At 42.3% G+C, this 13,440-nt stretch overlaps 1 protein-coding gene across 2 annotated transcripts in view; it reads right to left on the bottom strand.

Annotated features, from left to right (window-relative positions):
- Positions 1-1,297: 1,297 nt before the first annotated feature.
- LOC133623615 (serine/threonine-protein kinase VRK1-like) overlaps positions 1,298-13,440 on the bottom strand; it is a 40,209-nt gene continuing 28,066 nt past the window's right edge. For both annotated transcript variants that reach the window (XM_061986840.2, XM_061986841.1), the window contains exons 11-13: positions 8,662-8,822; positions 2,957-3,044; positions 1,298-1,611 (exon numbers count right to left, since the gene is read on the bottom strand). In XM_061986840.2, coding sequence (XP_061842824.1) covers positions 1,469-1,611; positions 2,957-3,044; positions 8,662-8,822 — 392 coding nt within the window. In that variant the 3' untranslated portion in view covers positions 1,298-1,468. The remainder of the gene's footprint in view (positions 1,612-2,956; positions 3,045-8,661; positions 8,823-13,440) is intronic.

Below are 13,440 nucleotides of genomic sequence, written 5' to 3' on the forward strand. Positions count from 1 at the left end.
GGAAAACTTGATGTTTCTGTTTTATATTCTGTGATCTATTCAACTCTAGGAAAGTTCTCGTGCTGGTCCTTGTCATCTCAGGGCGTTCAATTGATCGCAACCGGACTGTTTGGTTTGTTTTGGAAGACGTTTCTCAGATTGTTCACAACTAGACCCAATCTAATCTAAGTCTATGAGCACGAACCGATGAAGCCAACTCGGATGAAACGTCTTTCGAGCCATTGAACGCCCTGAGAGAGCAACTATTTTGTCTTGATTATGGTCTGATTGAAGCAGTATTGTGTTGGCACTGAGTGGTTCCACATGAAACTCAAAGCTATAGTTTGTTTACCAGAGTTCTTCATACAGTCGGTGTATAATGTACTCCCAAGCCCGTCCACAGACTCCACTTTGCTCTCTCTGCCAGAAAGCTGGATGGCTGGAGCACAGCTGGAGCTGCTGCCCGTGGGCCTTTGGAGACGGGCGCTATCGCTGGTGCCATGACCGAGTGCTGCGGGTCATTGCAGAGGTCATCAGCACAGGGATCTCCACCAGCAAACACCAACAACCAGCAAGGCAGTCCATCACCTTTGTTAGACTTGGGAAGAAGCCACAACAGCACCGGAGTCAAGCAAGGAGGCTGCTGGCAACATCTCGGGACTGGCAGCTGAAGGTTGACCTAGGGAGATAGCTCAAGTTCCCAGAGAACATGGCGGTGACCACACTCAGGCCTGACATAGTCCTGGTGTCTGAAACAACGAGGTTCAAGTTCCCAGAGAACATGGCGGTGACCACAGTCAGGCCTGACATAGTCCTGGTGTCTGAAACAACAAGGTTCAAGTTCACAGAGAACATGGCGGTGACCACACTCAGGCCTGACATAGTCCTGGTGTCTGAAACAACGAGGTTCAAGTCCCAGAGAACATGGCGGTGACTTCACTCAGGCCTGACATAGTCCTGGTATCTGAAACAACGAGGTTCAAGTTCCCAGAGAACATGGCGGTGACCACACTCAGGCCTGACATAGTCCTGGTGTCTTAAACAACGAGGTTCAAGTCCCAGAGAACATGGCGGTGACCCTACTCAGGCCTGACATAGTACTGGTGTCTGAAACAACGAGGTTCAAGTTCCCAGAGAACATGGCGGTGACCACACTCAGGCCTGACATAGTCCTGGTGTCTGAAACAACGAGGTTCAAGTCCCAGAGAACATGGCAGTGACCACACTCAGGCCTGACATAGTCCTGGTGTCTGAAACGAGGCGAGTGGTCCTTCAGTCACTGTAAACAAGTCCTCCACAACAATTAGGACAAGTGCCATTAAAGCAAAACGTCTTTATTACTAAAAATTCTGTTTGATCCCACAAAGAAAGAAGTCGAATATTCTAATGCCACCTGCAGATCTTCAGCAAATACAATCAAGCAAAGAGATTGAAGGAAAGAAAAGAAGAATACATTGATGTGCATGGCGGCTTTAAGAAAATGTTGCAGTTAGGAGATTTTCCTGGGCCTGCCTCGAGGTTTTTTAATGAGTACAGGTGAGCCCTTCAAGGTTTCAGAGTCATCCTGCAATCCAGTGCTTGGAGCCTTCTTGGATGTTTGGGGCCTTGCAGGACTCTTCACACCACTCACGTCTGCATCAAAACAAAACAATGCTCTTTATATTAAAGACTGTCCTAATACTACTTTTTCACTACCCATGTTGGAGCCTTGAGTGCTGGCCAACACTGATACTATTCAAATACAATATGAGCAGGAATCTTAGTACATCATTTACTACTGTATTTTACAGACTATAGAGCACACCGGTATTTAAGCCACACCTACTACATTTTAGAAGAAAAAACTGTGTTCCATATATTAGCCACACCGGACTATAAACTGCAGATATATATACATATAGAAATATATATATATATATATAGAAATATATATATATATATATATATATATATATATATAGAAATATATATATATATATATATATATATATATATATATATATATATATATGTTGTGAAATGACTTATTTACACAGAAATATTATGTAAATGCTTATTTACATACCTTACTTGTTTCCAAACTGTGTCTGTAACACGGCAGTAAAACGGTCAACATTAAAAATAAGTTTCTTACAAGTAGCATTATCACTGGAGGACGAGGAATAGCTAAATATGCTTCACTACACACCGTGGGAGGATACAATAGCTCACCGCTAGCAACAAGCTAGCACTCCTGAATGTAAACAAATGCCATGGGTGGATCTACACCTGACATCCACTGTAATGATACCAAGTACAAGAGCGTATCTAGTCGATACTACTATGATTAAATCTATATTTTTTATCATTTTTATAAAATTCATATAATGTTTATAAAGTCAGTAAATATGTCCCTGGACACATGAGGACTTTGAATATGACCAATGTATGATCCTGTAACTACTTGGTATCACATCCATACCTAAATGTGTGGTATCATCCAAAACTAATGTTAAGTATCAAAGAAGAGAAGAATAAGTGATTATTACATTTGAACAGAAGTGTAGATAGAACATGTTAAAAGAGAAAATAAGCAGATATTAACAGTAAATGAACAAGTAGATGAATAATTCATTTTTACAGTTTGTCCCTCATAATGTGTATAAAATAATAGGTGTATAAATGACACAATATGTTACTGCATACGACTAATTAGGAGTCTTTGTTTGTTTACTTACTACTAAAAGACAAGTTGTCACTATTTTATTGAAGGACTAAATGACAATAATAAACATGTTTCATGTACACTAACATTTTTGTTACAATAAAGATAATAATGACATTTTTTGTGCTCCCCTTTATTTAGAATAGTATCAAAATAATTTTAGTAGCGGTAGCAAAATATTGGTATGGTTCCAACAGTAATATAGATTTTGTGATAGTTTGCCTTATCAATATATCGTCACACTCAGATTTAGGAGGGAAAACAACACATTACCTATGTTCTTGAAGACTTTTCTCCTTTTTGTTGGCGCTCTATCAGTGTCTTGACTCATCTCTGCCGCGTTCTTTCTCTTCATCACCCCCTAGAGGAAGAAGACATGGCACTTTTTAACAACCATCAACTACATTTGTCCTGGAGATGCTATTGTAAATATTAGGGCTGCCAAATGACCACAATTTGAATTCATAATCCTCACAGTCTACAATTTAATTCATCATCATTAGTCACCACTTGCAACCATGTCTACAATATTCACTTTTCCACTGCATTACACCGAGTGAAAGGTAGATGATAGTTCTACATAGTAATGGTGTAACGGTACACACTAATTTGGGTTCGGTACGTACCTCGGTTTAGAGGTCATGGTTCGGTTCATTTTCGGTACAGTAAGAAAACAACAAAATATACATTTTTGGGTTATTTATTTACCAAATTTGTAAAATCTTCCACCAAAAATATTTTTCTTAGTGTAATATTTGATGTGAAGTCATGGGAACCTTGCATAGGTCAATAATTCATAATAACATTGATTTTGATTCAATATTATGTTTTGAGCAATGACAGTTTTGAAAGAAAAAAAAAAACAGCTTTGTTTTATTAGTCAACATTGCAACTTTTTCTAAATGACATTTAACCTTTAAGCTTTTTTATTTCACTTTTGTAATGTTTTTGTTTATTTGAATAGTATTTTTAGAATGTGCCGTGGGCATACTTGCCAACCTTGAGACCTCCGATTTCGGGAGGTGGGGGCGTGGTCGGGGGGCGTGGTTAAGATATATATATATATAAGAAATACTCGACTTTCAGTAAATTCTAGCTATCCATCCATCCATCCATCCATTTTCTACCGCTTATTCCCTTTGGGGTCGCGGGGGGCGCCGGAGCCTATCTCAGCTACAATCGGGCGGAAGGCGGGGTACACCCTGGACAAGTCGCCACCTCATCGCAGCTATATATATATATATATATATTTTATTACACACATTATTTCAGAACACACACATTATACAAATGTACATTATAAAATCAATAAGAAAACGGGAGCTCTAATTTGGGAGTCTGAATTAGGATCAGAAGTTCCTATATAAACATTGCGCACTCACGTTGCCTTTTTGTATTGATTACTGCAGCTGTGCACTGGATTCATTCACAAATACAAACAACAACTCACAAACACTTTAGAGTTAGGCTCCACCATCAGAATGTGTACTTAAACTTATAAAGATCACATGGATATTATTCAGTGAGTTGATTCACCAAAACTAACCTGTTATACAGGAGGAAAAAGCACACAGGACGTTTCAATTGTTCACAGACTGGTGGCGCTCATCAGAATGACAAGACACTTCCGAACTGCAGGTGATAGCATTCAATTGGGAAGAAACGCCCTACTGCCCCCTACTGACCAATGTGAATACTGATAAATGTGTAATGACAGCTCCAAAAACCAATTCAAACCACAAAATAAAATAAATAAATCAACACAAAAATGTGACACATTATGGGTGGGTCACATATGCATGTACAGTAGATGGCAGTATTGTCCTGTTTAAAAGTGTCACAACATTGCTGTTTACGGCAGACCAACTGCTTTACGGTAAACGAAGACTTGACTGCTGTTGTTGTGTGTTGTTACCGCGCTGGGAGGACGTTAATGAAACTGCCTAACAATAAACACACATAAGAAACCAAGAACTCGCCCTCCATCATTCTACAGTTATAACGTGATTGGGCAGGCAGGCTGTTTACATTGTGGGAAAGCGGACGTGAGAACAGGCTGTCAACACGTCACTCAGGTCCGCATAGAGCTGGAGGGGGCGTGGCCTCCAGTTTCGCCTGAATTTCGGGAGATTTTCGGGAGAAAATTTGTCCCGGGAGGTTTTCGGGAGAGGCGCTGAATTTCGGGAGTCTCCCGGAAAATCCGGGAGGGTTGGCAAGTATGGCCATGGGCCTTTAAAACATTAGCTGTGGGCCGCAAATGGCCTCCGGGGCACACTTTTGACACCCCTGCTATAGATAATAAAACATTAAATGTGATAAACCTATGGATAAAAAGCAGAGCCTGGCGACGTATGCGTGTTTATCATAACTCTCTCTCTCTCTCTCTGTCTCTGCCCCTCCCTCACCAATGCTGCTGTTTGTTTTGTTTTCTTCTTAACCCTGAACGTACATTGAAAATACACACAACCTTAACTCAAAATGCCGGACATTTGAGGCATTTAAGAAACTCCGCCCTGACAGCTCCGCAAAAGAGGACATGTCCGGTGAAAAGAGGATGTATGGTCAGTCTATCCTAGCACGTTAGCTGCTAGCATGCCGTGTGTTGTGTCTCGGTGTGCATTGTTTACACAACGTGCGTTACGCTACTTATTATGTCCGTGTGGAAACTCGTTCGGTACACCTCCGAACCGAACCAGAACCCCCGTACCGAAACGGTTCAATACAAATACACGTACCGTTACACCCTTACTACATAGTGAACATACTGTTTGTTGTTTATTACAGCGCCAGAAGAAATGAACACATTCTACAAAACAACATATAATAAAGTTGTAGACTTTCATTTGTGCACTGGTGACAAAGTTGTGTGCACAGTTTAAGTTGAGCTGCATGTATATACTGTGTGTGTTATGGACCACCTTGTCATTCTGGATTGGAACTTCTGCTCAATGCTTTATTGACCAAGTTTGTCTGCTTTATACTCGGCTATGCACATTCTTTGGGCGGATTTCAACGAGGCGCTAGCAGGGAACTCCCTTGGTGTTGCAATAAAGACTTTCCTGTAGCATCTGCAAAGACTGCTGGCCCCCTGCCACGTTTCTCCAGCGTACCGTGACACTCGGCTTTGGCATGGTACTTACAGCTTTGGTCAAACTGAAGCTACTTCTTGCAAATCACTTTGTTTGTTGACTCTGGGATCATTGATGAAATCTATGGATAACTTGTCCGATATGTTTCCATCAGCATCATGACATGCACTTGCATTAATGACATCACACAATTAATATAATGTTATATACTTTTGATACTAGTTTTCTGGCTTTTTGACAGCTCTAGTAAATACAAAAAGAATACATTTGATTTGTTATGGTTTGTCAGTGTTAATGACTCATTATAACAAGTCACTAGTCACAAGTGCATCTCTATCCTCCTTCAAAACCACACTAAAAGAACACCTCCAGGCAACTTCAACCCTAAACTAACACCCTCCCCCTTCCACATCCCACCTCCCCGGTTTGTAAAAAACCAAAGGTAATTAATCAAATGTATATACTGGTTCTTATGCTATCTGAACTCACTATGTTCTCTACTCACTGTACATATCCTACCAAGTCACACCTACACTGTTTCAATGTCCATTTCTCTGACGATGCAATTGTTGATGACTGAAGTGTTGATATCAACCAAACCCTCCTCATCCCACCCCCCACATTGTCCATCCATCCATCCATCTTCTTCCGCTTATCCGAGGTCGGGTCGCGGGGGCAGCAGCCTAAGCAGGGAAGCCCAGACTTCCCTCTCCCCAGCCACTTTGTCCAGCTCCTCCCGGGGGATCCCGAGGCGTTCTCAGGCCAGCCGGGAGACATAGTCTTCCCAACGTGTCCTGGGTCTTCCCCGTGGCCTCCTACCGGTCGGACGTGCCCTAAACACCTCCCTAGGGAGGCGTTCGCGTGGCATCCTGACCAGATGCCCGAACCACCTCATCTGGCTCCTCTCCATGTGGAGGAGCAGCGGCTTTACTTTGAGCTCCCCCCGGATGACAGAGCTTCTCACCCTATCTCTAAGGGAGAGAAGGGAGAGACCCGCCACCCGGCGGAGGAAACTCCTTTGGGCCGCTTGTACCCGTGATCTTGTCCTTTCGGTCATAACCCAAAGCTCATGACCATAGGTGAGGATGGGAACGTAGATCGACCGGTAAATTGAGAGCTTTGCCTTCCGGCTCAGCTCCTTCTTCACCACAACGGATCGATACAGCGTCCACATTACTGAAGACGCCGCACCGATCCGCCTGTCGATCTCACGATCCACTCTTTCCTCACTCGTGAACAAGACTCCGAGGTACTTGAACTCCTCCACTTGGGGCAAGATCTCCTCCCCAACCCGGAGATGGCACTCCACCCTTTTCCGGGCGAGAACCATGGACTCGGACTTGGAGGTGCTGATTCTCATCCCAGTCGCTTCATACTCAGCTGCGAACCGATCCAGTGAGAGCTGAAGATCCTGGCCAGATGAAGCCATCAGGACCACATCATCTGCAAAAAGCAGAGACCTAATCCTGCAGCCACCAAACCAGATCCCCTCAACGCCTTGACTGCGCCTAGAAATTCTGTCCATAAAAGTTATGAACAGAATGGGTGACAAAGGGCAGCCTTGGCAGAGTCCAACCCTCACTGGAAACGTGTCCGACTTACTGCCGGCAATGCGGACCAAGCTCTGGCACTGATCGTACAGGGAGCGGACTGCCACAATCAGACAGTCCGATACCCCATACTCTCTGAGCACTCCCCACAGGACTTCCCGGGGTACACGGTCGAATGCCTTCTCCAAGTCCACAAAACACATGTAGACTGGTTGGGCAAACTCCCATGCACCCTCAAGGATCCTGCCCAGAGTATAGAGCTGGTCCACAGTTCCACGACCAGGACGAAAACCACACTGTTCCTCCTGAATCCGAGGTCGGACTATCCGGCGTAGCCTCCTCTCCAGTACACCTGAATAGACCTTACCGGGAAGGCTGAGGAGTGTGATCCCACGATAGTTAGAACACACCCTCCGGTTCCCCTTCTTAAAGAGAGGAACCACCACCCCATTGAAAGTCAATTTGTGAAAATAGGGAGCAGATAACTTATTTCTGCTCCTTTTCATTCATAATTTACTTCAATGTTATGTTGATTTATTTGTAGTTTTATTCCTTGGTTTGATTTTTGTGAAGGAAATAAAACACTGAACTGAACAAACTGTCTGACCCATACAAAAGGGCAATGTGCACATGAACTACATCAATGAGGTCTTTACTATTCCTAATCTCAACTCAGTATGTGGATAAAGACACACAAGACCAGGGACCACAAGAACAAGACCAGGGACGGCCACAAAACTGGATTGGGTTTAAGTACTATCAGCAAGAAGTCGTCCATTGCAATGCTGTTCAACTATCTTTTAACCATATTTATTAGGATCAATTCACATCCGAATCGCGATTCTTATCCATCGAAATAGATTCATACATTTAAAAAAATCAATTAAAAAAGTTAAATCTAATTAGTTTTATTTCTGGAGGAAACAGTTGAACAATAAATGTTTAGGCCATGTCCATGCAACCAAAAGGAGCTACTGTCATCTGTATCCTGTTTAGAAAAAGTGGAATTGTATTTACTATAGCAAATAACACATTGCCAGAATGAGTTAGAGTTGAATGGTCATCCCAGGAAGCAGCTGGAATGGTTAGGTGGTTAACAAGGTTAACTAACATGAGTTAGAGTTGAATGGTCATCCCAGGAAGCGGCTGGAATGGTTAGGTGGTTAACAAGGTTAACTAACATGAGTTAGAGTTGAATGGTTAGGTGGTTAACAAGGTTAACTAACATCCCTAATACTTGTGCAGGCAAGTTTGGGGTGTTTAGTAGACCGTGGTCAAACTTGGATCACTTCAAAATACATCAAAGTAAAGAAATGTAAAACATTTTCTGTGAACTCACTTTGCCAGATGATTGCGTTCCTGCGGTGAAGTCAAGGTTTCCGTCATCTACCGCCCGGATGCTCGTCAGTCCAGCCTGGAGGATGCTGCGCAACTTATCATATCTAGGTGTGTCCTGGTAGCCTAGAGACTTCACTTCCTCCATGAACTTCTGCAGCTCGTCTACAACACACAACAATAATCACTTTCTTTCCAATCCTGAGACATGTGACCCTCTATTCTGTGTCTTTATTGTGGGTGTGGCAGATGGTGAAGGAAACTGCATGTATGCTAAACTGTGACCAGACATCTGCGGTCATAAGAAATGTGTAAGTGTTGAATCTGGCCACATGTTGATCAGCTAGGAAGTCAGTGTTTAGTTCTTAGGAACAAGAGATGCACGTGTGATACCACATTAGAGCAGTTTATTAAATAGCTTTGTGGAATAAAGACAGGAGACTATTTACTTAAGATGTGACTTTAAGGTTTTACTACTTAGGTATAAAATACTAAAGGGTCTATCTTGCTGATTGTAGTGTACCATATGTCCCGGCAAGAAATCTGCCTTTTAAGAACTCCAACTTACTACAGACTCCCAGAGCCCCCAAAAAAGTCTATAGAGTGCTTTCTGTTGGGGCTCCAGTACTATGGAATGTTCTAGCAGTAACAGTGAGAGATGCTACCTCAGTAGAAGCATTTAAGTCCCATCTTAAAACTCATTTGTATACTCTAGCCTATAAATGGACCCCCCTTTTAGACCAGTTGATCTGCTGTCTATCTTCTCTGCTCTGCCCCCCTCTCCTTCATGGAGAGGTTATCAGGTGACCACAGATGATGCGCTAGCTGTTCCTAGTCGGGACCCAGGGTGGACCACTCATCTGTGCATCAGTTGATGATGTCTGTGCTGCTGACCTGTCTCCACTCAAGATGATCTCCTGCTGGACCCACTATGGACTGGACTCTCACTATTATGTTAGATCCACTATGGACTGTACTCTCACTATTATGTTAGATCCACTATGGACTGGACTCTCACACTATTATGTTAGATCCACTATGGACTGGACTCTCACTATTATGTTAGATCCACTATGGACTGGACTCTCACTATTATGTTAGATCCACTATGGACTGGACTCTCACACTATTATGTTAGATCCACTATGGACTGGACTCTCACTATTATGTTAGATCCACTATGGACTGGACTCTCACTATTATGTTAGATCCACTATGGACTGGACTCTCACTATTATGTTAGATCCACTATGGACTGTACTCTCACTATTATGTTAGATCCACTATGGACTGTACTCTCACTATTACATTAGATCCACTATGGACTGGACTCTCACACTATTATGTTAGATCCACTATGGACTGGACTCTCACTATTATGTTAGATCCACTATGGACTGGACTCTCACACTATTATGTTAGATCCACTATGGACTGGACTCTCACACTATTATGTTAGATCCACTATGGACTGGACTCTCACTATTATGTTAGATCCACTATGGACTGGACTCTCACACTATTATGTTAGATCCACTATGGACTGGACTCTCACTATTATGTTAGATCCACTATGGACTGTACTCTCACTATTACGTTAGATCCACTATGGACTGGACTCTCACTATTATGTTAGATCCACTATGGACTGGACTCTCACTATTATGTTAGATCCACTATGGACTGGACTCTCACACTATTATGTTAGATCCACTATGGACTGGACTCTCACACTATTATGTTAGATCCACTATGGACTGGACTCTCACTATTATGTTAGATCCACTATGGACTGGACTCTCACTATTATGTTAGATCCACTATGGACTGGACTCTCACTATTATGTTAGATCCACTATGGACTGGACTCTCACTATTATGTTAGATCCACTATGGACTGGACTCTCACACTATTATGATATATCCACTATGGACTGGACTCTCACTATTATGTTAGATCCACTATGGACTGGACTCTCACTATTATGTTAGATCCACCATGGACTGGACTCTCACACTATTATGTTAGATCCACTATGGACTGGACTCTCACTATTATGTTAGATCCACTATGGGCTGGACTCTCACACTATCAACTACATCCACTATGGACTGGACTCTCACACTATTAACTAGATCCACTATGGACTGGACTCTCACACTATCAACTACATCCACTATGGACTGGACTCTCACACTATCAACTACATCCACTATGGACTGGACTCTCAAACTATTAACTAGATCCACTATGGGCTGGATTCTCACTCTATTAACTAGATCCACTATGGACTGGACTCTCACACTATTAACTAGATCCACTATGGACTGGACTCTCACACTATTAACTAGATCCACTATGGACTGGACTCTCACACTATTAACTAGATCCACTATGGACTGGACTCTCACACTATTAACTAGATACACTATGGACTGGACTCTCACACTAACAACTAGATCCAGTATGGACTGGACTCTCACACTATTAACTAGATCCACTATGGACTGGACTCTCAAACTATTAATTAGATCCACTATGGGCTGTACTCTCACTCTATTAACTTGATCCACTATGGACTCTCACACTATCAACTAGATCCACTATGGACTGGACTCTCACACTATTAACTAGATCCACTATGGACTGGACTCTCACTATCATGTTAGATCCACTATGGACTGGACTCTCACTATTATGTTAGATCCACTATGGACTGGACTCTCACTATTATGTTAGATCCACTATGGACTGGACTCTCACTATTATGTTAGATCCACTATGGACTGGACTCTCACTATTATGTTAGATCCACTATGGACTGGACTCTCACACTATTATGTTAGATCCACTATGGACTGGACTCTCACACTATTATGTTAGATCCACTATGGACTGGACTCTCACTATTATGTTAGATCCACTATGGACTGGACTCTCACACTATTATGTTAGATCCACTATGGACTGGACTCTCACTATTATGTTAGATCCACTATGGACTGTACTCTCACTATTACGTTAGATCCACTATGGACTGGACTCTCACTATTATGTTAGATCCACTATGGACTGGACTCTCACTATTATGTTAGATCCACTATGGACTGGACTCTCACACTATTATGTTAGATCCACTATGGACTGGACTCTCACACTATTATGTTAGATCCACTATGGACTGGACTCTCACTATTATGTTAGATCCACTATGGACTGGACTCTCACTATTATGTTAGATCCACTATGGACTGGACTCTCACTATTATGTTAGATCCACTATGGACTGGACTCTCACACTATTATGATAGATCCACTATGGACTGGACTCTCACTATTATGTTAGATCCACTATGGACTGGACTCTCACTATTATGTTAGATCCACCATGGACTGGACTCTCACACTATTATGTTAGATCCACTATGGACTGGACTCTCACTATTATGTTAGATCCACTATGGACTGGACTCTCACACTATTATGTTAGATCCACTATGGACTGGACTCTCACTATTATGTTAGATCCTCTATGGACTGGACTCTCACACTATTATGTTAGATCCACTATGGACTGGGCTCTCACACTATTATGTTAGATCCACTATGGACTGGACTCTCACACTATTATGCTAGATCCACTATGGACTGGACTCTCACTATTATGTTAGATCCACTATGGACTGGACTCTCACTATTATGTTAGATCCACTATGGACTGGACTCTCACACTATTATGTTAGATCTACTATGGACTGGACTCTCACTATTATGTAAGATCCACTATGGACTGGACTCTCACTATTATGTTAGATCCACTATGGACTGTACTCTCACTATTATGTTAGATCCACTATGGACTGGACTCTCACACTATTATGCTAGATCCACTATGGACTGGACTCTCACACTATTATGCTAGATCCACTATGGACTGGACTCTCACTATTATGTTAGATCCACTATGGACTGGACTCTCACTATTATGTTAGATCCACCATGGACTGGACTCTCACACTATTATGTTAGATCCACTATGGACTGGACTCTCACTATTATGTTAGATCCACTATGGGCTGGACTCTCACACTATCAACTACATCCACTATGGACTGGACTCTCACACTATTAACTAGATCCACTATGGACTGGACTCTCACACTATCAACTACATCCACTATGGACTGGACTCTCACACTATCAACTACATCCACTATGGACTGGACTCTCAAACTATTAACTAGATCCACTATGGGCTGGATTCTCACTCTATTAACTAGATCCACTATGGACTGGACTCTCACACTATTAACTAGATCCACTATGGACTGGACTCTCACACTATTAACTAGATCCACTATGGACTGGACTCTCACACTATTAACTAGATCCACTATGGACTGGACTCTCACACTATTAACTAGATACACTATGGACTGGACTCTCACACTAACAACTAGATCCAGTATGGACTGGACTCTCACACTATTAACTAGATCCACTATGGACTGGACTCTCAAACTATTAATTAGATCCACTATGGGCTGTACTCTCACTCTATTAACTTGATCCACTATGGACTCTCACACTATCAACTAGATCCACTATGGACTGGACTCTCACACTATTAACTAGATCCACTATGGACTGGACTCTCACTATCATGTTAGATCCACTATGGACTGGACTCTCACTATTATGTTAGATCCACTATGGACTGGACTCTCACTATTATGTTAGATCCACTATGGACTGGACTCTCACTATTATGTTAGATCCACT

Source organism: Nerophis lumbriciformis, linkage group LG26 (genome assembly GCF_033978685.3).
Source record: "Nerophis lumbriciformis linkage group LG26, RoL_Nlum_v2.1, whole genome shotgun sequence".
NCBI lineage: Eukaryota > Metazoa > Chordata > Actinopteri > Syngnathiformes > Syngnathidae > Nerophis > Nerophis lumbriciformis.